This window comes from Esox lucius, chromosome 4 (assembly GCF_011004845.1).
Source record: "Esox lucius isolate fEsoLuc1 chromosome 4, fEsoLuc1.pri, whole genome shotgun sequence".
NCBI lineage: Eukaryota > Metazoa > Chordata > Actinopteri > Esociformes > Esocidae > Esox > Esox lucius.
Window position 1 is genome coordinate 32,709,482 of NC_047572.1, and position 24,846 is coordinate 32,734,327.

Consider the following 24,846-nt stretch of genomic DNA (forward strand, 5'->3'; position numbering starts at 1 on the left):
AGGCTGTACTCCCTTCCTCCCTGCTTCTGAAAGGACAACAGTTCATTCTTTTCTGAAGTATATGCAGTCAGAATGACCATGACTAGTCTTTGTCTAATCGCCAGAGAAATTAGATGGAGTTCAGGAAGTGAAATGTAGGCTAAACAGACCATTAAAGGTTATCCTAATTTAGCCACCTTTTGTTAATGCTAGCGTCATTCACTGTCTGCATCCAGGTCTTTTGATTTAGCTCTCTTTCCTCATTTCCTCCGCCTTCTATAAAAGCAACTCTCTATAAAGACACTGGATAGATTTGTGACCCATTGCTTTCATCCGTCATTGTTCATTCAGATTGTGGATGTGTAGAAGAGGAGGAGCACGATGGACAGGAGGTCTGTCAAGGCACGATATCAAGCAGATATGTAATTTATTTCAATTATCTCTCAAACCATTAGGATTTGACCAAAGGAGCATATTGAAGCAGCATACACTGTCTGTAGCTGTTGTTTATAGTACAGTTGATCAGACAAAAAAACATTTCTATTTGAGACAATACTGCATGTCAGATGAATAGCATTTAGTTGTAGTTTGTAGATGTTTGAACTAGGGCTATCACGATATCAGATTTTCAATACACAATTATCGTGGCCAAAATAATTCACATAATGATATTATCGCGGTATCTATAGAATATCTGAAGAAAAAAAATGCTAGCAGTCAAATTCATCTTCAACTTTGTTTAATGTTTTTTTTTCCCCTCTTTTTTGGAGAGAATCCGTCTTATGTAACCATAACTGTACAAATAAAATAAAAATTGAAGTGTACAAAAAGAACCATTACACTTAATAAACAAAAGATCCACAAGGCTTAAGACTATAGGTGTTTTTGGAAAAAACCGAGAGGAGTTTTGGAAAAAATACAACGTCCTTTTTTCCATGTGAATGGGCTACTAAAACTGCTCGTTCAAGTGGGGCTTGATATCAACACCAGTGCTTAGGTCCTGTCTCCTTGTTTAAGCACATGCATCGTTTGTCTATAGGTGACATGAATAAGGTATAGAAAAACCAGGAGGAATCCAAAATCCAACTTCAGTTTCACCTAGTGAATTCAGTATTACCATATGTGTATTATTAACAGGATATCAATATTAAATGTTTTTAATATCAGGGTTATCATCAGTAGCGGTGTATCGCAACACCCCTAGTTTGAACAAGTTTTAAGTCATTTTCAGGAGTGTTGTTAAATAAATACCATTGGAAAGCGGTTAGAGCCTCAAGCTTTGCCAGGCTCGCTCGGCCTGCAGTTTCCTTGAATCTGATTGATTAAGGCATGCCAGAGTCTACAGCAGGGGCAACAGTGTGGGTGTGTGTGAAGAAGCAGGATGGAGACAAATTGTGACGTCTTCAAAAATCTTGACGCGTAGAATAAGTAAGACATTGCAATTTCAGTTAATTTAATTATTTGTGTGATTAAAAAATATTAAACAGCCTGTGGCCATTTCATATTTAATTTGAATTTGTCTTTTTTGTGTTCTTTTTTTGTTTTCATTTCACAACTCAAAAGAAACCGTAGCAGGTGTGCCTGCCACAGGCTGTGTGTGTGTGTGTGTGTGTGTGTATATCTGTGTCTGTGTGTGTGTGTGTGTATATGTGTGTCTGTGTGTGTGTGTGTGTGTGTCTTGTGCCTCTTTCTGAGATATGCGGTTGCGGTCCCTGCTCACAGTGTGTGATCCCTTCTGGAGAGTCGAAATGAGAGAACAGGATCCCCTCTGACATGAAGATGGGGAAGGTCTTTACATTTCTGGAGCAAACCCAATACAGCTTCTGCCTAAGAGAGAGAGACAGAGAGTCAGAGAGAGTGTATAAACGTTTTGTTAGAAAGACGGCTGCAGTGTAAATCCTCGACGTAACGTCGGTTTTATTCCTCCACATACTTCTTGTGTGACATTCCTTTGAGCCTTAAGATTTAAATCCCACATTGCGGTGAATGACACACCCTACCATAGCGACTGAACGTCCAATGAGCTCCTCTCTGTGTGTCACATAGCGGGCCTATTCAATATAGATGCCATCATGTTGTACACTGCACAGGCCTAATGATAGGTTTAGCTGCTAGCCCCCATCTCAGAAACACTGGATGGTCTTAAATCCTGTTTGCGGCTGGCTGGCAGCTGTTAATTACCGAATGCTATCCTTAGCATTAATCCCCCTTAACGCTGGTGTGTGTTAGATCCTTAGCATTAATCCCCCTTAACGCTGGTGTGTGTTAGATCCTTAGCATTAATCCCCCTTAACGCTGGTGTGTGTTAGATCCTTGTCTGCTCTGCATCCCGCTAACCATAACGCCTTTGAACCCACGCTGTGGCTGAGCGCCAGCCGATGCTAATGCCTGAATCAAGCCTTTATCTCTGTGTTTATGTGGTGTGTGGTTATTTGTGTAACGTTGGATTGTGTGAGTGTGTGTGTGTGTCAATATGTCACTGTGTGTGTGTGTGTGTCTGTGTGTCTGTGTATGCATTTATGTATTTATTGGGCCTTTGGCAGGATGAAATGTTTTCAGATCTATCATGTTTTCAAGTGTCCAAGTAAAAAAGAATAACAATAAAAAAATCATTTATTGAAGCCATACGAAGATGTATACCTTACAACTACATAAGGCCATAATAATATCAATGACTGCTACTGTACAACTACTAATACAACTAACAGTAATTAGCATAAACGTCACCTGTCTGAATTTTGGACACACCCATTCAAGTGAACTTTTGACTGGTACTGTATATATATGTATATATATATACATATATATACACAGTTCCGGAAAAAATTAAGAGACCACTGCACCTTTTTCTTTCCCAAAAGAGACCACTGCGCCGACCTTTTCCCAAAAAGTCGAAAAGGAAGGTTTTGAGTGAGGAACAGAAGGGTTAAAATTGAGAGACCACTGCAAATTGAACGCTTCTGTTCCTCACTCAAAACCTTCCTTTTCTAGAATCTAGTATGACCTTTCAACTCCGTTTTTAACCCATTGCAGCCCATCTTTACTTCCTGTACAGCTGTAATAATTTACAAAGTTGCCCAGTCATGAAGAGCTTGGTCGACACAGTAGACCCATGCTAGCTCAACTGCAGAGAGAGCACATGACTAAAGCATTATTCCCACAGTCCTTCACTCCTCGTTTTCCTTTGAGGTGTCTATTAGTGGGAGAGCTGCTCTGTGGATGTTGTTCGGAGACTTGAGGGGTTGCTGTGTGCAGTGTGGGACTTAGCAAACCAACCCACCTATATACAAACCCCCACGGCTGCTCCTGGGAACTGTTGACCCTTATGGAGGTCCAGTTACAGCCGTCCTTGTTCACGCTGATTCCTATCTACTGAACGTTAGTCAGGTTTGTTGATATAGTATTTATTCAGAGATCCTGATCCTGGGTGAGTTATTTTAAATGTGGAGTAGGAGACAACAGCCTGTTGATGTGTACCATGTAAGTTTTTCTCCTCCCACACCTGCCATGTGAAACCTTTGTGTCACGGTAGATGTTACATCAGCACCTGTGTGGTTTTCCAGCAGTACTTTCCAACTGTGGGCTGGCTGTTCTGCTCTCGGGTTTCTATTGGTTTTTCATTTCTGAGTTTCATTGAATTCCTTTCATTCATTTCCCGTGTGTTGTACAGTGGGATCATGTTGTGCTTTTTCTGAATGGTCGTGTGTGTGTGTGTGTGTTGGTTTGAGTGTGTGTGTGTGTGTGTGTGTGCGTCTTTGCAGGGATTTACAGTATGACACTCTCTGGTGACTAGGCCTCCCTGTAGAGACTGGGCCACAGCGAGGAGAGGAGGGGAAGGAGAAGAAGGGGAGATGGGAGGAGACGGCCGGTGGAGAGGGGAGTGGGGAGATGGGAGGGGAGGAGGAAGGAGGGGTGAGCAGGGGAGAGGAGAGCAGGGCATTCACCTGGAAATGAGAGACACAGCCAAAGGACCAGCCCAAACCAGTCCAGCCCAAACCAGTCCAGTCCAGACCAGCCCAGCCCAGACCAGTCTAGTCTAGCCCGGACCAGACTAGTCCAGGCCAGTCTAGTCCAGCCCAGACCAGTCTAGCCCAGCCCAGACCAGTCTAGCCCAGCCCAGACCAGTCTAGCCCAGTTCAGTCCAGCCCAGACCAGTCTAGTCCAGACCAGTCTAGTCCAGTCCATCCCAGACAAGTCTAGTCCAGTCTAGTCCAGTCCAGCCCAGTTCAGCCCAGTCCAGCCCAGTGCAGTCTGGCCCGTCTCGTCCAGTCACAGCAACACATCCATCCTCATGAACTACTGAGAGGTCGATTCATCAACACATTTGTTCGGCCACAAAAGGGGTTCCTACATTGATTTACTCTTGTTTTTTTCCTTGGCGCATATTCAAGATGGCCTCCAGCCTATGCATTACGAGGATTTGAAGTAGACTTCCATCAGATATAAATGGTTTCTGGAGTGAAACGCAGGGATGTGTGGGGTGTTGGCTTCTAAAGGTTAGGGTTAGGGTTCCAGTCACAGTATCACCTATCTGAAATTGCCGAGCTCCTCCAAAAAGGGATCTCAACTTGTCTAAACGTGACCTCACCCTGTCTCAGATCAGTCTCATCAGTTTGACCTACTCTGGCTCTGATCAAGGACTGACAAAGAAAAGCTCAGTTCATTCAAATAAAATGGTACATGGACGAGCTTATGAACTGGTTCCTCTATATTGATTCATATGTACCAGTCCCTCTATATTGATTCATAGTAATTGGTCCCCCTATATTGATTCTTATGTACTGGGCGACGATATCAAAAGATATAGATTTTTCTCTGATAGACTTGATTGATTGACTGTGTGCTTCGCCGACACAGATTAATGCAAGTCTTCAGTTTTAAAGCTATTTCAATCGAGACTGTCTATTGAGCATGCTTTTTAGACCAGGTTACACCAGATCTTTTTCTAGGAAACTGTCCGTTTGTGCCATATAAAAACATTGCAACATAATCCTTTATTGATCCTATGGTGTCAGAAGTCCCCCTCTGCCCCCTTCCAGTCCCACATCAGCAGGCCTTCTCAGAGTGGTCCCCAGGAGGACTGTCTTCTGGCTTCCTAGAAGCAGAGATTAATCCAATCAAATTCAGCCTTCATGTTTTACTACCAGGTTGCTCTTGGACACAGAAAGGCGGATGCTGGCAGAAAAATTATGGAGGTTTGGAATGTGGCGTGTTTATGTAACTGGTTGGGTGGAGGTTTGGAATGTGGCGTGTTTATGTAACCGGTTGGGTGGAGGTTTGGAATGTTGCGTGTTTATGTAACCGGTTGGGTGGAGGTTTGGAATGTGGCGTGTTTATGTAACCGGTTGGGTGGAGGTTTAGAATGTGGCGTGTTTATGTAACAGGTTGGGTGGAGGTTTGGAATGTGGCGTGTTTATGTAACCGGTTGGGTGGAGGGTTTGGAATGTGGCGTGTTTATGTAACCGGTTGGGTGGAGGTTTAGACTGTGGCGTGTTTATGTAACCGGTTGGTTGGAGGTTTGGAATGTGGCGTGTTTATGTAACCGGTTGGGTGGAGGTTTGGAATGTGGCGTGTTTATGTAACCGGTTGGGTGGAGGTTTGGAATGTGGCGTGTTTATGTAACCGGTTGGGTGGAGGGTTTGGAATGTGGCGTGTTTATGTAACCGGTTGGGTGGAGGTTTGGAATGTGGCGTGTTTATGTAACCGGTTGGGTGGAGGTTTGGAATGTGGCGTGTTTATGTAACCGGTTGGGTGGAGGGTTTGGAATGTGGCGTGTTTATGTAACCGGTTGGTTGGAGGTTTGGAATGTGGCGTGTTTATGTAACCGGTTGGGTGGAGGTTTGGACTGTGGCGTGTTTATGTAACCGGTTGGTTGGAGGTTTGGAATGTGGCGTGTTTATGTAACCGGTTGGGTGGAGGTTTGGAATGTGGCGTGTTTATGTAACCGGTTGGGTGGAGGTTTGGAATGTGGCGTGTTTATGCAACCGGTTGGTTGGTGCTGACATGCCGGTCCTCCTCTAGGCATCACCACGGTGACCTTTTCAGGATTTATCCAATCACATTTGATGTATTGGCTTGACAGTCACAGACACACAAACACACTGACACAGGGACTCATGTACGCACACACGCACACACACTTCTGTTTTCACACATGAAGACACATTTCATCAGTTGGGAGTGTGTGTGTGTGTGGAGTGTCTGTGTGTTGTAACACAAGGGCCAAACCTACCGCAAGGTCATGTTTATATATTTCATCAATACATTATATGAGATCAGATTTGTGTGAGTGTATATTGTATATATATATATATATATATATATATATACATACTGTGTGTGATTGTTTAAATATGCATCAAGGCCTTAAACAAGCAACTGTTTTACCCAGGTGGGCTTAGTTTGTCTTCACATGTATTTGTGCTTGTCCCACCTACCTGCCTATGTACAGCCAGCCTGGATGAAAGTGTCAGTTAAATGTGCAATTGGGCTTTGTTTACAAACTCTGTGAAACAATGTCAGTTTTTGGTCTGAGGTGAAAAAAACTGGCATTTATTATTTACTCTACAAGATTCATTAGGTAGATGTAATTACTATTGAGGTTGTATTAAATAAATAGATTCTATGTGGTTGTTTGATTTTGCTGTCACAGGCTCCAAGAACTTTCAGTGGTTTTGTTCACAGAGATTAATTTGCTTCAACATCCAGGGTTACTTGATTTGGGTCTAATTTACGACTTGAAAGGTACTGAAAAACACAGCCTCACCTGTTGTCAACAGAGAGAACTGCAACAAAATTTACATTTTTATTTCTCGAAGATTACTTCCTATAATTTATTATCTATGAATTTAGCATCTTCCTAAATTGCATATCATTTGTGTTAGGATTTAATTTCATGTTCATTGGTCCCTGCCTTGCTGCTTCAGACTGCGTTCTGCCTATTCAAGTTTGCAGTAGTAGGCCATAGGCTAAACTTGAATGTGGGGCTAGCCCCTCTCTCACAATGCAATGTACATTGTACGTGGGAAAATATTAATACACATTCTCAGAATATTAGTGTGATCAATGTAGATCACACTAATTTGATGCCAAGTGGGGCTGACAGCCGGTTGCCCCACTACAGCGTCATTTCGTATTTCAGACATGACTGGCTGTCTGTCTGTCTGGTGCCAACATTAGTTGGCAAGAAGAGCGAGGAGGGTAGAATGTCTTAGCTAGCTTGTTAGCTTCCTAAACGCCAGATAACTTGAGAAAATGAATAGTGGATTTCATACTCGAGCACCGGTTTGAAACCCTTAATTTGGAGGAGAAACTTGAAGTAAAGCGACTTGGTGCCCATCAGCCATGGGATATTGTCATTACTCAAACTGCTGGTAAAAGTAACTGCAGGTTTAATGTGGACTGGTTTTTGAAGAAAAAGTGGCTAATGGTTAGCATACAAAAGAAGGCACTCTTCTGTTTTCCATGTCTGCTATTTGGTGGAGATGGTACTTGGTCGAGGACGGGTTACAAAGGTTGGAAACATCTTTCTGAGAGGATTGCAAAACATGAGAGTAGCGGGAGTCATCTGGACAATGCTGTGAAATTGGGCTTACTTGGAAGGGTAAATGTCGCAGCCCAAGTTGACAGTGCATACAGGCGTTCCATTGAGCAGCATAACAAACAGGTGGAGGAAAACAGGTACGTTCTCAGTCGGATCATAACATGTATTAAACTGTGTGGAAAATGTGAAACCGCACTGCGGGGGCACGACGAGTCGGTGGACTCCCTGAAACCTGGAATATTCAGATTTTCCAGACTATGTGTGAGGGTGATTCGAGACTTCAGAGACACTATGACGCTCAGACATCTAGCACTGTACAAAACAAACTGTTAGACTGTATGTATGAAGTGTACAGGGAGGAGATGGCCAAGCAAGTGGACGAGACATAATTTGTTGTCATACAGGCAGATGAGACAACTGGTGTCTCCTGTAAATCACAAATGGTGGTTGTGTTGCGATACATGTTGCCTGACAATACAGTGACAGAGAGGTTTTTGGAGTATTTGGAAGTCAAAGATAAAACTGCACTCAGCCTCTCTAATAGCATCAAGGGTGTGCTGGAACCACTGAAGCTGGGAGAAAAGCTGATCGCTCAGACTTGTGATGGTGCGGCTGTAATGAGTGGAAACGTCCGAGTGGTACAGACGCTAATGAAAGAGACATACCCATATGCCCAGTTTGTTCACTGCTATGTTCACCAGCTGAACCTGACCTTGCAGCAACTTTGTTCAGCAAGATGAGCATCCTGAAGGTGTTTTTTTGCAGATTTAACTGCTTTTGCCACCTTTTTCTCTGGTGCTCCAAAACGTGTTGTGGCACTTGCTGAGGCAACACAGAGACGCATTCCAAGGCCACCGGCTGTATGATGGAACTGTAAAAGTAGAACTGTCAATGCAGTTTGGGAAAACCACACTGCGCTGCTCCTGTGTATGGAGGACATACGCACACAACCAGGATGGGATGAGGCCATCATAAGTGAGGCATACGGCCTGTCAAAAAAACTCTGGGACCGAGCCTTTCTGCAGCTGCTCAACTTTTTTTTCTTCCTTATGCCAGAAGTTGATGTTTAATACAACACTCCAAAAACGGAGCATCGATGCATCTGGTATTAGCAGTGCGCTCACCCATTTCAAGGAGAATGTCCAGAATATGCAGAAGTAAACTGATGAATGGGCTGCCACCGTTCATGATGGAACAGACGAGCCAGGCCAACGAGTAACCAACCGACAGCGCCGGTGATGAAGGAGGCATGCGGCACAGTCATCTCCCAGGTGGAGCAGATGTTTTCACAAAGTGACCACCTGATCGCTGCCAAACTGGTTGACAGCTTGCTCTTCCCACATTTTGTCCTGTCATTCCCTACATCTGAGCTTGACTGTGCAGTGAAACTATGGCCTCTAGGAAATGAGGAAAAGTTTAAGTCTGAGCTGACCACTCTGTACCGCCACACTGAGCTTCACACTGGTAAGACGGCCCTGTCTCTGTTAAGATCCATCCATGAGAACAACCTAGAGGAGGCTTTTTCTGAGACCGTCACTCTGCTGAAAATTATCATAACACCTATGACGATATCCGAGTCAGATAGGAAATTTTCCACCTTGAAGAGGGTAAAAACCTTCATTCGCAATACCATGGGACAGGCGCGACTCAACGCATTGGTCATGTTGTCTATCGAAAGCCAGCTGATTCAGCAGCTACATGACTTCATTCCCAAAGTCATCAAAAAGTATGCCCAGAGGAAGAACCGCCGTGCCACCTTTCTCTTCAAGTGAGCCCTCAGCCTTGATGAGTGAAAGCATATTTTATCATCCTGCCTTTGTGGTGCTGGTCTGTGCATTGGTCATATTTTTGTACTGGATCGATTGATATAGATGGTGCCGAGTGTCAGTGTGTCCATGCTTATCTATTAAGGTTGTTGTCATTGAATGGATCTGTATCCCTAAAAAGTTGTCTTTCCGCTTCGTTGTGGCCTTCAGTGGTGTTGAGCTCATTGCTGTTCGTGTATGGCCCTGTAGGCACATTGGTTCTGAGCTTGGTTGCATTCCTAATTTAGGTATATAAATGTGACAGTGGTAATTTTACGTGTGTGAGAGAGAAGGAGAGCAATTACACAAGAAGGTCTCACTCTCCAGTATGTGTACTACAACACCTGGTCGAAGCAAGCCACTCTGTCGTTAAAAGTGTTTTGTGGAGCCACGCTGTTTGTTGATGTGTTAAATAAACACATCAGTAGCAAGAGGGAGTTTTGTAGCCTTATATTTTGAAATGGTTTGTGCCCCACCAATTGTTTACATATAAAAACGCCACTGTATATATCTAACTCTTAATACAACACCCATTGTTAATATCCATGTATTAGCCAAACAAGAAATGTAATGTGAGGTATCCAGTGAGACCGATGCAATCTCATTGGCCAATGCACATTCTGACATCATCATGTTTTGATCAAATGTCTATTGTAAAATAGTTGCTATCAAGCTTGACATTGATAATTAAGAATGAACAGCACTGAATTACTGGCAGGAAGCATGTTCAAGGATTTTCTTTTTCCTGGGAAAGGAGTGAGAGAAGCTAGTATACCACAGCGGGTGGCCCCAGCTAAGCCAGTAGGCCCACCGTGACACTCGTCGTTTCAGCTTCCTAAAGAAAGGTAATGTTCACACTGATGGGAAAAGTCAAACGGAGGCAAAACGTGACTGAAGTAAGGCGGTGTGAAGCCCTGTCCGGACTCCCTAGCTGTAGCAAAACACATGAAAGCGTTTCGAAATAATAACACAAAACATTGGTTTCTAAAAATATGTTTGTCTCAGAGATGCCAGAGTTGTGATGACTGCCCCTCATTAGAATAATATCCCAAAATGCTGAGAAGGATGTTGCATTTTTCTGACACTGTGTCCCAATTCGTTCAGAATACATTACTATGAATGCGTCACATACTGTGTCCGTAATTATGCATTGTATGTGATGCACAGACCTGTGATGTCGTTCTACATCATTATGTCGCATTATGTCTGCAGACCTATTTGAATCGCAATTCAGATTAGATATTTCACATTTGGGAAGAATATGCTCACGCACGGGAGGGGATTTAAAGAGATTGTACTGTCTTTATGTTACAGAACAACACACCTCCACTATTCTTCACCTGAACATGTTTTTCGAGTGGACATTTTACATTGTAGTCCTCACGGTTCACAGAATTGTATGCTTGTTTTGTTTAACTTCACAATCACAGGCATTTTTGTGAAAAGTCCGTTTCAGCGCCGTTCTGTTACCATGGCAATGCCCTTCATCAACATGAATACTGACGTCGTTCACGACTCGTGCTCGTTCATGTGTGAGGGTTATTGTAAGTGAAATGCTTTCTTATGCAGTTCATCGGCTGATTAGAATTTGGTTTGGGCATGAAAAAGATCTGCAAGCTCATTGTGTCTCTGCTTCAAAGAAAACCTCGGGCCACTGTCGCCATGGCGCTTCCAAGGTGACACGACACAACCGACTCCAGAAAATCACGAGACAGAGCCAACTAAAAATATTTCATCCCAGTGGACAGTGGCATAGATTCAGCCACTTGCAATACCACAACGAGGACAGGCTATTTTTGTAACCCTACCTGAGGCTGTAGACCTATCTCTGTGGTTAATTCTGATCCTTCATTTAGAGAGTATCGATTTCCAGCCGGGCCATGCGACTCTCCTCCTGTTTGATGGATGGATGATCTGAGTGTGTAAACCACAAGCCACCACCTGTAAATCCTTCCTGCCACTTAAACCTCTTGACTCAATGTTGTGTCAGTGCCTCTGTGTTGGATATGAATCAGACCTGCCTACATGATTCCATATGCGTTATTTTCTACACTAGTTTTGATGTCTTCACTATTATTCTAGGATGTGGAGAATTGTAAACCTAAAGAAATGGCGTTGAATGAACTGGTGTGTCCCAACTTTTGACTGGTAGTGTGTGCTGTCACTGGGTCCTGACTCTGGCTTGCCTAATTACCTACTCTGACCGGCTCATCCTTGAACCTTTTCTCATTGGGGCCGAGGACTGGCTCGTTAAATGACAGCTGACCCTGGAGGATACTGGGTAACAATGACAGCAACTGTCTATCTTTTAGGAAGCGAGACTGGGAGAAAGACGAGCAGTTGTGGTGAGATCTGGCAGTTCAGTGAAGCCATGAGTTCAGCCTCTGGCCTTCACTATGACCCCTATTAAGCACCAAGCAGTGGAGGTCTGGAGGTGATGAGCAGACAGTAGTCCGAAGATGAAGAGTTCTTGAGGAGATGAGCAGGTGGTAGTCTCAAGATGGGGTGCTACTGAGGAGATGAGGACGCAATAGTCTCAAGATGAGGAGGACTTGAGGAGATGACCGAGCAGTAGTAGATGCTTCTCTGTACACCATGCAGCCCTTCCCCCCTCTTTAAACATTCCCCAGCCTGTGATTTCAGGGCCGTAGACACAGACATCGATCGCCGGGCCGCCGTGCATCATGGCCCACCGTGCAGCACGGTGATGGCTCATTTCTGGAGGGCATTCCTGGTGTGGGTCTGCCGTTCATCACCCCAGCCTTAGTGGACACTCTCCATCACATGGCAGAGCAGCCTAGGAGGATGGGGCAAGATGCTAAATAATGGGTTCCTGTAGCCCCCCCCCCGTCCATTATGTGCATCCATGCTGGTTAGACAGGCGTTTACGCTAACCACAGGCAAGGAATTAGACATCCTCTACTTTTTAAACTACAGCCTTGTCTCGCTCTCAAAGCCACATGAGTTGAGCTCTCTCTCTCTCTCTCTCTCTCTCTTGCTCTCTCTCTCCCTATTTCTCTTTTTTCCTGTTTTTTTCCCGATCTGTCCTTCCTGACTCTCTCGGTTTTCATCCCCGGGTGAGCGGAGATCATCCCAGCGGGAGAGCTTAGCCAGAGAGTCCAGAGACGATGAGGAAAGGAGAGGAGAGCCATACAGTGTTAGTACATGTGCTAGCAGTAGGAAGGTTGACCCAGGCACCCTGAAATGTCTGCTAGCTGTATTTGAAGAGGCTGGGTGTTTCGCTAAGAGGACCACTTCACCCCACTGTCACTACTTAGAGATATGGAGGTCAGATGGAGGGGACACAGTAGATAAGCACTGAGAGATTGGCTATCACGACCTAAAAAAGAGCTGTGAGAACTGTAAAAATTACATTAAATGCAAAGTCAATTAATCAATCAATCAAACTCAAACTTTTTCCCCGAAAATGCTGAGACTCTCTGGGTTGTATTTTAAGAGTTCAAGTTTTAGACTCTATCTGTGGTGTATTTTTAGAGTTCAAGTTTTAGACTCTATCTGTGGTGTATTTTAAGAGTTCAAGTTTTAGACTCTATCTGTGGTGTATTTTTAGAGTTCAAGTTTTAGACTCTATCTGTGGTGTATTTTAAGAGTTCAAGTTTCGTAAAGCCTTTTCCATCAGAGTTTCAATGTCACTTTCTTCTCTTTAGTTTTACAGCAGCCTAGACTCCTGAACCCAGTGTCTTGTTAGAAGTAGCAGAGTAGGTTGGTGTTAAACTTGCATAAGACAAAGGGAAATTATTTCTGGAGAGAAAGAGGACGGTAGTGATGAAATTGGTTCCCTAAAAGTCTACTGAGTCATTGTACTCGGTGTGTCTGCATGTGTGTGTGTGGTGGAAGTGTATCTGTTTCAGTGAACTACTCTGTCTGGACTCTCTGTATCTGATTAAACCAGCACACCCTGTCTGCATACATGCAATAGACAGTAGAAACAGTAGTAAGTAGAAACGGTAGTTATATCATAACAGCTACAAGGAAAAGGCTTAAGAGAGAGTCGTTGGCTGTTGCCATCGACAGATGTTATCCTCAGTTTAATCTGGGTGCCCTGGCCCAGAGTCAAGGTTAGCACTGAGGTAAATAGTCATTATTGACCACCTTTAAAATGCTCTTGATGCACTGTCCCTATTTCTGTATGGCAGAGCCGGCTCTCCATGGGCTTGTTGTACATCAGCTTCTAATTTTAACTCTCAGTTCTTTTAAAAAAATCGAAAAGTGTATCTGCCTCACTAACTGAAATTAATTGGTCCCATTGGAAAATAGAGACAGGGCCTATTACTTTTTTGTCTTCATCTGTCTGTCTGGCTGGCTGGCTGTGTGTGTGTGTGTGTGTCCCTGTGTGTGTCCGTGTGAATATGCTGTATAAGTGTTACACACCTAGTGTCCATACCTACCTGTGTGTGTGTTGCGTGTGTTCACGTGTGTGTGTGTGTGTGTGTGTTGGCACTCCACAGGGGTTATCCGGCTGGGAGGACAGAGAGTGATCTCATTGGCTCGGGTTCGGGGTGCTATAAATACCCCATTCATGTTTATAACTGTTCTTAATGAAGCGGAGATAAGATGGGACTTTAACACTGGGTCACACCTTACCTCAGACGACTTCGGGACGTTCAGCCTAACACCATAGTGCAGTCATTATTCATGAGAATGTAGTCGTTTAGCGTTTCTGTGCCCAGGAGGGGGGATAGGTTATAAGGCTCATTGTGTAAAGTCACCAAAACAGCTGGCCTCTCCTTTCTCTTGCTGTGGCTGCGGGGCTCTTAGTTAACAGATCGAGGACTTTTGGCAAAGCTTTAAGGTGGAGATGAACCAGCAATGGGATGTAGTGGCTCTGAGAGGTTCACCGTGGCTGACCCTTTACGCTTGATCCCATCCACATCCATTAGGCCAGTTCACCAGAGCACTCTCCGACGCCATGATGTGTTCCTATTATTCACGCAATGATATCTTCCACCACATAACTGTTGCATGGTTCCATGAAAACATTACCGACCACCTCACCGTGCTCGGTTGGTCTGTGCATGCATTTATCTGGGCTGTCTTGCGGGGGGGGGGGGGTCTGGTCGGTCCCGGCACGCTGCCTTGGTGTCCTGCGGGGGGGGTGGGAGGGGGGGGTCTGGTCAGTCCCGGCACGCTGTCTTGCTGCTCCACCCAAGTCTCCTTTCGCGGCCTAACAACGATCTGCCGAGCCGCCAGGCAACATGACAACCGCCCAGTCTGATGTGTTACCTATATCTGTTACTGGAACTCCCTCGCTTTTTCCTCCCCTTTTCCTCCCTCCCTCTTGATGTTACTAACTCTATTAATTGTTGTTATTCTGTGAGTTTGATGTTCTCTCTTTCTCTAACTCTCCCTTTCACTTTTCGAACCCTGTCTCCCACATGTCCTTCCAAACCTTCCTCAGTGCTGTCTGCCGTTCTCTGTTACACTGACGGGTTGTAACACTGTTACACTGACAGGTTGTAACACTGTTGCTCTGACGTTTTGTAACACTGTTGCTCTGACAGGTTGTAACACTGTTGCTCTGATGTTTTGTAACACTGTTGCTCTGACAGGTTGTAACACTGTTGCTCTGACGTTTTGTAACACTGTTACACTGACGGGTTGTAACACTGTTGCTCTGACAGGTTGTAACACTGTTGCTCTGACGTTTTGTAACACTGTTGCACTGACAGGTTGTAACACTGTTGCTCTGATGTTTTGTAACACTGTTGCACTGACAGGTTGTAACACTGTTGCTCTGATGTTTTGTAACACTGTTGCACTGACAGGTTGTAACACTGTTGCTCTGACGTTTCGTAACACTGTTACACTGACGGGTTGTAACACTGTTGCACTGATGGGTTGTAACACTGTTACACTGACGGGTTGTAACACTGTTGCACTGACGGGTTGTAACACTGTTGCTCTGGCGGTTGCAGGTGACGTTGCGGCTGTCTTTTCCTCGGCCTGTGTTTCTGCCCTGTCTTGTTTCTTCTGTGTGTGTTGTGGTGAGCGCTCCTCTAACCTCCGTTCGTTCTGTTGTGGCACCAACGCAGTCCAGGATGACGGTGTGGGTACCCAGGAATACATTATGTTGCGGCAGGACTCCATCCACTCGTCAGCGGATTTAAGGAGTAAAGGGTCCCCGTTTCGCGCTAAGTGTCACGAAATCTTCTGCTGCCCTCTGAAGCAAGTCGTCAACAAAGAGAGCTCAGAGCCCGAAGGTTTGTTTCCACCCGCTCCTTCATCTTGGTGTACTGATGGCTCTTTCTCGTGCTTCTCCCCATTCTCTATCTCTTTCCCCCATCTCTCCCCATCTCTCCCTCTGTACCCCCCGTCTCGTCTATTTCTACCTTTTAAGATAGTTCTGCTCTCCAACTACCTCTTCTAAGTATCCTGTTGTTCCCAGTCATAGTGTGTGTTTTAATGTACTTCGAAAGAAGATTTGTTGATTAGGTTTAGGTTGAGGTTAGGAGTTTTAGTTTATGGTTAGTGGTAAGGTGAAGTAGGATATTTTACTATTTCTGTGAGGAACACAAGTCATAGTAATCCAATATAAATCACATAAAGACATTTTCCAATTCCTCACTATAAAAGGCCTATTTTAGACTTGGAGCTCATGTTACATTTATGGTCAGTAATACACGTGCATGTCTGTGCGTGTGTGTGTCCCACCAAACCCCCTTCCACCATCAGATTTAGAAAAGTGTCCCTCATAGCATTTAGTATTGAGTCATTATCTAACATAGGTTATAGTATTGAGTCATTATCAAACATAGGTTATAGTATTGAGTCATTATCAAACATAGGTTATAGTATTGAGTCATTATCAAACATAAGTTATAGTATTGAGTCATTATCAAACATAGGTTATAGTATTGAGTCATTATCTAACATAAGTTATAGTATTGAGTCATTATCTAACATAGGTTATAGTATTGAGTCATTATCAAACATAGGTTATAGTATTGAGTCATTATCAAACATAGGTTATAGTATTGAGTCATTATCTAACATAGTTTAAAGTATTGGGTCATTATCAAACAAAGGTTATAGTATTGAGTCATTATCTAACATTGTTTTTATAGTATTGAGTCATTATCAAACATAGGTTATAATATTGAGTCACTATCTAACATAGGTTATAATATTGAGTCACTATCTAACATAGGTTATAATATTGAGTCACTATCTAACATAGGTTTAAGCACTGACTCATTATCACTCATAGTATTTATTATTCTGTGATTATCAGCCTTGGTATTTAGCAATGTGTAATTTTCACTTATAGGCACATGCCCCAGACAGCATGTGAATGGGCCGTAGAATGAAGCGGCTGCTGAAGCCTGTCTGTTTCAGTCATATGGCTTCATAGTAACTTCAAGCTTCAATCTCCTTCTCTGCTCGTCTGCTGCGCAGCCATGACAGTTTAATTTTAACCAGGTGGTGCTGCCGCTACAATATAGCAAGCAAATGTCTGTTTGGCCTAGTCCCGGTCTCTTCTCCCCCGGGGGGGCCCCGGTTGTGGACGCATGCTGTCATGCCTGTGCGTGGTCGTTGGGGGGGGGGGGCGGGGGGGACGAGGGGAGACGGGGCTGTTCGACGTGCTCCTGTTGCCTCAGGCCGGCAGCAGCGGTCATGGTGTGTTGTTCCTCAGGGGCGTCCCGGTGGTTTGCTGAGCATGTTGATTCCCCTCATGGTCGTTGCGGAGCGTCACCGTCAGCTGGTTTGCCATGTTGTCTCCTGGTTGTCTCCCGGGTTACACGGTACAACCAGATGACATCCACCTGTTGTGTCACCTGTGGGCACACAGTTCGTCCAGTGGGGTCTAGGGCTGCTTTCACACGCAGGCCCGGCATTTAACCGGGTCGAATGCAAAACAACCATTTACACACGCTGCCCTGCAGTGGAGCATCGGTAGAGGCTGGGGGAAACCGAGAGAGAGAACGAGAGATTATTAGAGAGAAAGTGCAAGTCATGGTGTGAGGACAGAGAGAGAGACAGAATGATGGGAAGAGCGCTACAGATTGAGCCGCGGCGGAGGATGGAGAGATACGATGAGGAACTACAGATCTATTATTCAGTTTATCTGCAGCTCCTCTTGGACGTGACTGAATTTCCAAACGGAGAAATGAAATAGACACAGCTGTTTTATGTAACGTGGTCCCTGTGGTGCCGTTAACACGGAGGACTGGCGTGACGCTGCGTCGCGGTCCCCTGTTCGTTGGCGTTATCGTGGCCTCTATGTTCGGCCCAGTAGGACCCCCGGCTTGCCTAACACCTTCTAACACACAGCAGTCTCTCTCAGAAACCCAGTATAGACATGAGGCTAGTACTAGGATAGACACGGGGCTAGTACTAGGATAGACACCGGGGCTAGTACCAGGATAGACACGGGGGCTAGTACTAGGATAGACACGGGGCTAGTACTAGGATAGACACGGGGCTAGTACTAGAATAGACACGGGGGCTAGTACTAGGATAGACACGGGGGCTAGTACTAGGATAGACACGGGGCTAGTACTAGGATAGACACGGGGGCTAGTACTAGGATAGACACGGGGCTAGTACTAGGATAGACACGGGGGCTAGTACTAGGATAGACACAGGGGCTAGTACTAGGATAGACACGGGGGCTAGTACTAGGATAGACACGGGGGCTAGTACTAGGATGTTATTATTTGGTTTGTGACTGTAGTGGTATCCCCTTTTTGCCGTTACTAATTATAAAGAATAATTTTTTGATTGGCTGTTAACAATTTTTGATCTTTTAGAGGGTCTTTGAGTCATCACGGTTAAGTCACAGATTTAATCCATTTTAAGTGTGTAGTATTGCCACTGGTAAAGGTGTGCTTTCTGTGTTCTCTAGACGTCTATATGATTTCAAAGACCTTGTGCTTTTAGAACCGTGTTGAAATTAAATGTGTTGTAGCAGACAACAGGGAGCAGGAAGCAGGATCTTTATTTCTCACCCAGCACCTGTGATACATCTGGCTAAGGTGACTATGGAGACGCTAGCAAGGAAGATACTGGCTAGAGAGATACAGGCTAGGAAGATACTGGCTAGAGAGATACTGGCTAGAGAGATACAGGCTAGGAAGATACTGGCTAGAGAGATACTGGCTAGAGAGATACTGGCTAGGAAGATACTGGCTAGGAAGATACTGGCTAGAGAGATACTGGCTAGGAAGATACTGGCTAGGAAGATACTGGCTAGAGAGATACTGGCTAGGAAGATACTGGCTAGAGAGATACTGGCTAGGAAGATACTGGCTAGGGAGATACTGGCTAAGAAGATACTGGCTAGGGAGGTACTGGCTAGAGAGATACTGGCTAGGAAGATACTGGCTAGGGAGATACTGGCTAGAGAGATACTGGCTAGGAAGACATAGGAAACCATAAACCTTAGAAGCGAAAACACAGAAAGTAAGACCTCTGGATTACCAAAAAATTATTGAAAACAAACAAAAAAAGAAGCTAAACAAAAAGGTAAAGTGCTGAACAAAACTACAACCGACCCAACTCCAAACTAACCCCTCGGAGGTCAGTGTTCAGAGGTCACAGCCCAATACAACTCTGAAGACCCAACTCCAAACTAACGTCTCGGAGGTCAGAGATGCAGCCCCGACTCAGTGTCCACTTTATGCTCCCATTATTTACCGGCTGTACTGTAGAATTTATGGAGCACCTGGCAGGCTGTTCACTGGAGTCTATAAACCCTGTGAGTCATGTGATAAACGTTCACCGAGCCCTGTGGCTCTTGTCACCGCTTTCCCATGAATCACCTCTTCCTCTGGGCTGAGATGTTTTACAGTTTCTTGTCCCCGCCTCCTTCCCGTGGCCATGCGGATGGGTGTGTTGTAGAGAGGGGGCTGCAGTGTAACCCTGTGCCGTCCTCAGCACACCTCACCGGTTCCCGTTCTGAGCAGAAAGACAGAATGACTTGATACTGTTCTTCTGTTGAGCTTGCTAGGCCCGGCCTGTAAGTTAAAACCATCTATACCTGCCTTTGTTGTCGAACACCGCTTCTCTCCTGTCAGGTGAGGGCTCCCGAACCATCCCGTTCTGCCTTACATTTAGATACATCGCAGCCCTGTCAGTTATGGTAAGAGTCTTATTCACAGACTAATCTGTCAGTGGTGCACTGAGCTATGGAGACGGAGACTGAAAAACCTCCGTCCAGCTTTCCACATGCAAAATGCATTAATGCTACACAGCGAACAAGCTGTAATTACACTTCAGGAGGACTGTGTGTGTGTGTGTGTGTGTGTGTGTGTGTGTACGTTTCTTTGATAACTGCATCCCACCAAGCTTTTTCACAAGTCCAGTTCCTTAGTTTCATGCTGATAAGAGACAAACTACACAAACTCTCAGATAACACAGCATTTTATCCCTCTCCCCCACTCTCCCCATTTCTCTTTCTCTGTCTCTATGTCTGTCTGCCGGTCTCTCTCTATGTCTGTCTGCCGGTCTCTCTCTATGTCTGTCTGCCGGTCTCTCTCTATGTCTGTCTGCCGGTCTCTCTCTATGTCTGTCTGCCGGTCTCTCTCTATGTCTGTCTGCCGGTCTCTCTCTATGTCTGTCTGCCGGTCTCTCTCTATGTCTGTCTTTCCCCTCTATCCCTGCCGTCTCCCTGTCTCTTTCCCTGTCTCTCTCCCTCTGTGTCTGTCTCTCTCTATCTCTCTGTCTCCCTGTCTATCTCTCTGTCTCTCTCTCTGTCTCTCTCTATCTCTCTCTGTCTCCCTGTCTGTCTCCCTGTCCCTCTATGTGAAGGCAGATATTTTTGTGCACGGCAACATAAATAGAAGTATAATGAATAAATGATGTTAATGATAATGTGTGTTTGTGGGCTGCAGGGGAGGCAGCCATTATCTCAATGTCACGTCAACGCTGCCTCAATTACGGCTTGACCTGGTTTGTGACTAAGGTATTACATGACCTCCTCACCGCACTTTAAAAGACGCAGAAGAAGTGCCAGGGCCATGGTGAATACCGCGTTCTCTGTTATCACGCGCGCCCGTGCGCCCGTGTGTGTGTGTGTGTGTGTACTATTAGCGTGGTGATATAATCAACGGCTGTCATTCCCGGGGCTCAGCTGTGGTAACGGCCATGTGCCGTGGTTGGTGTTTCTGAATGCGTTGCTTCCTTCGTCGATGGTGGAGACTCAAAACCAAAATCAGAAGCCGAAAGAGTTTTCTTGCTAAGTAAGTTTCATAACAGACGACCAATTTGTCCTGGCCTGTTAGTGTAACAATTTATACAAAATAAATAAAAACCTATAAACATAGTAGACTGAGCATAAAAACAGTAGACGGAGTATTAATACATTACTAAAAATATGTAAGGTGCAAGATTTGAGCAGTTGAGGGTTGTGTGTATGTGGGGAGGGGTTATAGATTTGTCTAGTTGAGGGTTGTGTGTATGTGGGGAGGGGTTATAGATTTGTACAGTTGAGGGTTGTGTGTATGTGGGGAGGGGTTATAGATTTGTCCAGATGAGGGTTGTGTGTGTATGTGGGGAGGGGTTATAGATATGTCCAGTTGAGGGTTGTGTGTGTATGTAGGGAGGGGTTATAGATTTGTCCAGTTGAGGGTTGTGTGTGTATGTAGGGAGGGGTTATAGATTTGTCCAGTTGAAGGTTTTGTCTGTATTTGGGGAGGGGTTATAGATATGTCCAGTTGAGGGTTGTGTGTGTATGTAGGGAGGGGTTATAGATTTGTCCAGTTGAGGGTTGTGTGTGTATGTGGGGAGGGGTTATAGATTTGTCCAGTTGAGGGTTGTGTGTGTATGTGGGGAGGGGTTATAGATTTGTCCAGTTGAGGGTTGTGTGTGTATGTAGGGAGGGGTTATAGATTTGTCTAGTTGAGGGTTGTGTGTGTATGTAGGGAGGGGTTATAGATTTGTCCAGTTGAGGGTTGTGTGTGTATGTAGGGAGGGGTTATAGATTTGTCCAGTTGAAGGTTTTGTCTGTATTTGGGGAGGGGTTATAGATATGTCCAGTTGAGGGTTGTGTGTGTATGTAGGGAGGGGTTATAGATTTGTCCAGTTGAGGGTTGTGTGTATGTAGGGAGGGGTTATAGATTTGTCCAGTTGAGGGTTGTGTGTGTATGTGGGGAGGGGTTATAGATTTGTCCAGTTGAGGGTTGTGTGTGTATGTGGGGAGGGGTTATAGATTTGTCTAGTTGAGGGTTGTGTGTATGTGGGGAGGGGTTATAGATTTGTCCAGATGAGGGTTGTGTGTGTATGTTGGGGAGGGGTTATAGATTTGTCCAGATGAGGGTTGTGTGTGTTTGTGGGGAGGGGTTATAGATTTGTCCAGATGAGGGTTGTGTGTGTATGTGGGGAGGGGTTATAGATTTGTCCAGTTGAGGGTTGTGTGTGTATGTGGGGAGTGGGCTATAGTCAGTTTGGTTCCAGGGCCATGTTCATGAGGCCTACTGCTGTAGGAAAGAAACTGTTCTTGTGATGAGAGGTTTTGGTCCTAATAGACCTCAGCCTTCTGACAGAGGGGAGAGTTCTGAATGGTCCATTTCCTGGGTGAGAGGGGATCCACCCCCATCTTTGCCCCGCCTCCAGGTCTTGGAGGTGTGTAGGTCATGTAGAGATGGCAGATTGCAGCCAATCACCCTCTCTGCAGAACGGATGATGCGTTGCAGCCTGGCCTTGTCTTTGACAGTGGCTGCAGCGTACCAGACGGCGATGGAGGTGGTCAGGATGGACTCTATGATGGCAGTTTTGGCAGGTTGAACTTTTTTAGCTACCGCAGAAAGTACATCCTCTGCTGTGCTTTCTTTGTAATCAATCAATCAAATGTATTTATAAAGCCCTTTTTACAACAGCAGTTGTCACAAAGTGCTTTTACAGAAACACCCGGCCTTAAACCCCAAGGAGCAAATAACAGTAATGTTGAATTTCAGTGGCTAGGAAAAACTCCCTAAGAAGGCTGAATTTTAGCAAGAAACCTAGAGTGGACTCAGGCTCAGAGGGGTGACCAGTCCTCTTCTGGCTGTAAGAGAGGTGATGTTCAGCTCCCAGTTGAGATCCTGGGTGTTGATGGTGCCCAGGAACTGAATGGACTCCACAGAGTTGACTGGGGAACCACCCAGGGCATTGGGGGGAAGGGCAGCTGGGTCTCTCCTGAAGTCCACTATCATCTCCACTGTCTGTAGGGCATTTGAGCTCCAAGTTGTTCTGGCTGCACCAGGACACCAGATGGTCAATCTCCCACCTGTAGGTGTACTCGCCTCCATCAGCAATGTCAGATGAGGGTGGTGTCATTCGCAAACCTCAGGAGCTTGACAGAGTGGTGACTGGAGGTGTAGCTGTTGGTGTACAGGGAGAAGAGTATGGAGGACAGGGGACAGCTTTGGGGGGAGCCGGTGCTGATGGTCTGGGGGTCGGACAGGTGCTTCCCCAGCCTCACGTGCTGCCTCCTGCTGGACAGGAAGGCTGTGATCCCCCTGCATGTGGACTCGGTCTAGTTTCTATACGCCGGCAACCCCGTAACTACATGCAACTACATGCGTAACTACATGCCGTAACTACATGCACTGGACACACCCCTCTGCGGCTGTGAGGAAGAGGAATAGTTGTCTGGCCCATTAGCTTCCATCCTGTGCTATTTAATTAGCATTTCACTCCCGTCCTGCCTATCCTCTTCTCCTCTCCCTCAGACAAATCAGACTAATAGGAAGATACTTCAGGGGGAGAAAGATAGAGCCAAACAAATCAGGAGAAAAAATTTAACACGTTTGGTACACTGGAAGGAAATGGAATGCTGCCTTGCCCTCAGCAGCTAGTACACAGCAGTATTACACAGCAGTAGTACACAGCAGTAGTACACATCAGTAGTACACATCAGTAGTACACAGAAGTAGTACACAGCAGTATTACTCAGCAGTAGTACACAACAGTAGTACACAGCAGTATTACACAGCAGTAGTACACCCGACCCCTGTGACCGATGTAAAATGAAGAAAAACCTTGACTATTTACAGACTCAGTGAGCATGGCCTTGGTATCGAGAGAGACCATCATAGGAAATCCTGTCTCTTGAGAGAAGTCAGGCTATGTCCAAACTGTCCACAAAATGTGGTGGAAACAGAGCTGCACTTTCTACCTTTCTGCCAAATGTATGACCTGATTAGATCCAGATATTTACCATGGATCCTACAGACTCAAAAATAATCACATTAAACATGCAATGTGTGACCATAGCTACAAGATCTGTGTCTTGTTGCCGTTACTAAAGGGCAACCAATGGAGCACAATTAACTTTATTTTCCCCATTGTCATTCTCTATAACTAGCTTATAATATAGCATTCATGCCCTTGCCCATTTTAGAATGTGTGTAATATCCACTTAGAATTTTTATTTACAGTATTTTTACTTGTTTTATTATGGGAGAGAGAGAGAGAGAGAGAGATAGAGAGAGAGAATGAGGTATATCAGTGACTGGTGCTGTGCTGTAGACAGTTTGATGTGCCTGTTGGCATTTGTGGTTTGATGGGCAAAGTAGCCTAACATCCTTTTCTGTGCCTCATGGATCAATGGGTTTTATTTTGAGACCTCTCCTTCTTTCCATGCCACCCCCCAACATGAGCAGACTCTGTTTCCCCTCCCCATCTGATTCTTTCGATAATGTGTGTCTAGGCCGGTCTGTAAACAAAACCCTTTTAGGACCATAGTCAGGTGACAAGGCACAGCTAGCCTGCATTTTCCCTTTGGACAGGAACACTGTTTAGTGTGGAAGTGCTGTCCTGTACCCTGCATTGGGTCTGGGGTGTACTGTACCCTGCATTGGGTCTGGGGTGTCCTGTACCCTGCATCTGGTCTGGGGTGTCCTGTACCCTGCATTGGGTCTGGGGTGTCCTGTACCCTGCATCTGGTCTGGGGTGTACTGTACCCTGCATTGGGTCTGGGGTGTCCTGTACCCTGCATTGGGTCTGGGGTGTCCTGTACCCTGCATCTGGTCTGGGGTGTCCTGTACCCTGCATTGGGTCTGGGGTGTCCTGTACCCTGCATTGGGTCTGGGGTGTCCTGTACCCTGCATTGGGTCTGGGGTGTCTTGTACCCTGCATCTGGTCTGGGGTGTCCTGTACCCTGCATTGGGTCTGGGGTGTCCTGTACCCTGCATTGGGTCTGGGGTGTCTTGTACCCTGCATTGGGTCTGGGGTGTCCTGTACCCTGCATTGGGTCTGGGGTGTCCTGTACCCTGCATCTGGTCTGGGGTGTCCTGTACCCTGCATTGGGTCTGGGGTGTCCTGTACCCTGCATTGGGTCTGGGGTGTCCTGTACCCTGCATTGGGTCTGGGGTGTCTTGTACCCTGCATTGGGTCTGGGGTGTCCTGTACCCTGCATTGGGTCTGGGGTGTCCTGTACCCTGCATTGGGTCTGGGGTGTCCTGTACCCTGCATCTGGTCTGGGGTGTTCTGTACCCTGCATCTGGTCTGGGGTGTCCTGTACCCTGCATTGGGTCTGGGGTGTTCTGTACCCTGCATCTGGTCTGGGGTGTCCTGTTG

At 45.6% G+C, this 24,846-nt stretch overlaps 1 protein-coding gene across 3 annotated transcripts in view; it reads left to right on the forward strand.

Annotated features, from left to right (window-relative positions):
- fgf13a (fibroblast growth factor 13a) overlaps window positions 1–24,846 on the forward strand; it is a 130,085-nt gene that overhangs the window by 47,527 nt on the left and 57,712 nt on the right. For 2 of the 3 annotated variants that reach the window (XM_013133656.4, XM_034291812.1), the window contains one exon: window positions 15,381–15,548. The exons of the other annotated variant lie outside the window; for it this stretch is intronic. In XM_013133656.4, the coding sequence (XP_012989110.1) occupies window positions 15,381–15,548 (168 nt within the window). The remainder of the gene's footprint in view (window positions 1–15,380; window positions 15,549–24,846) is intronic. 3 annotated transcript variants of the gene reach the window in all.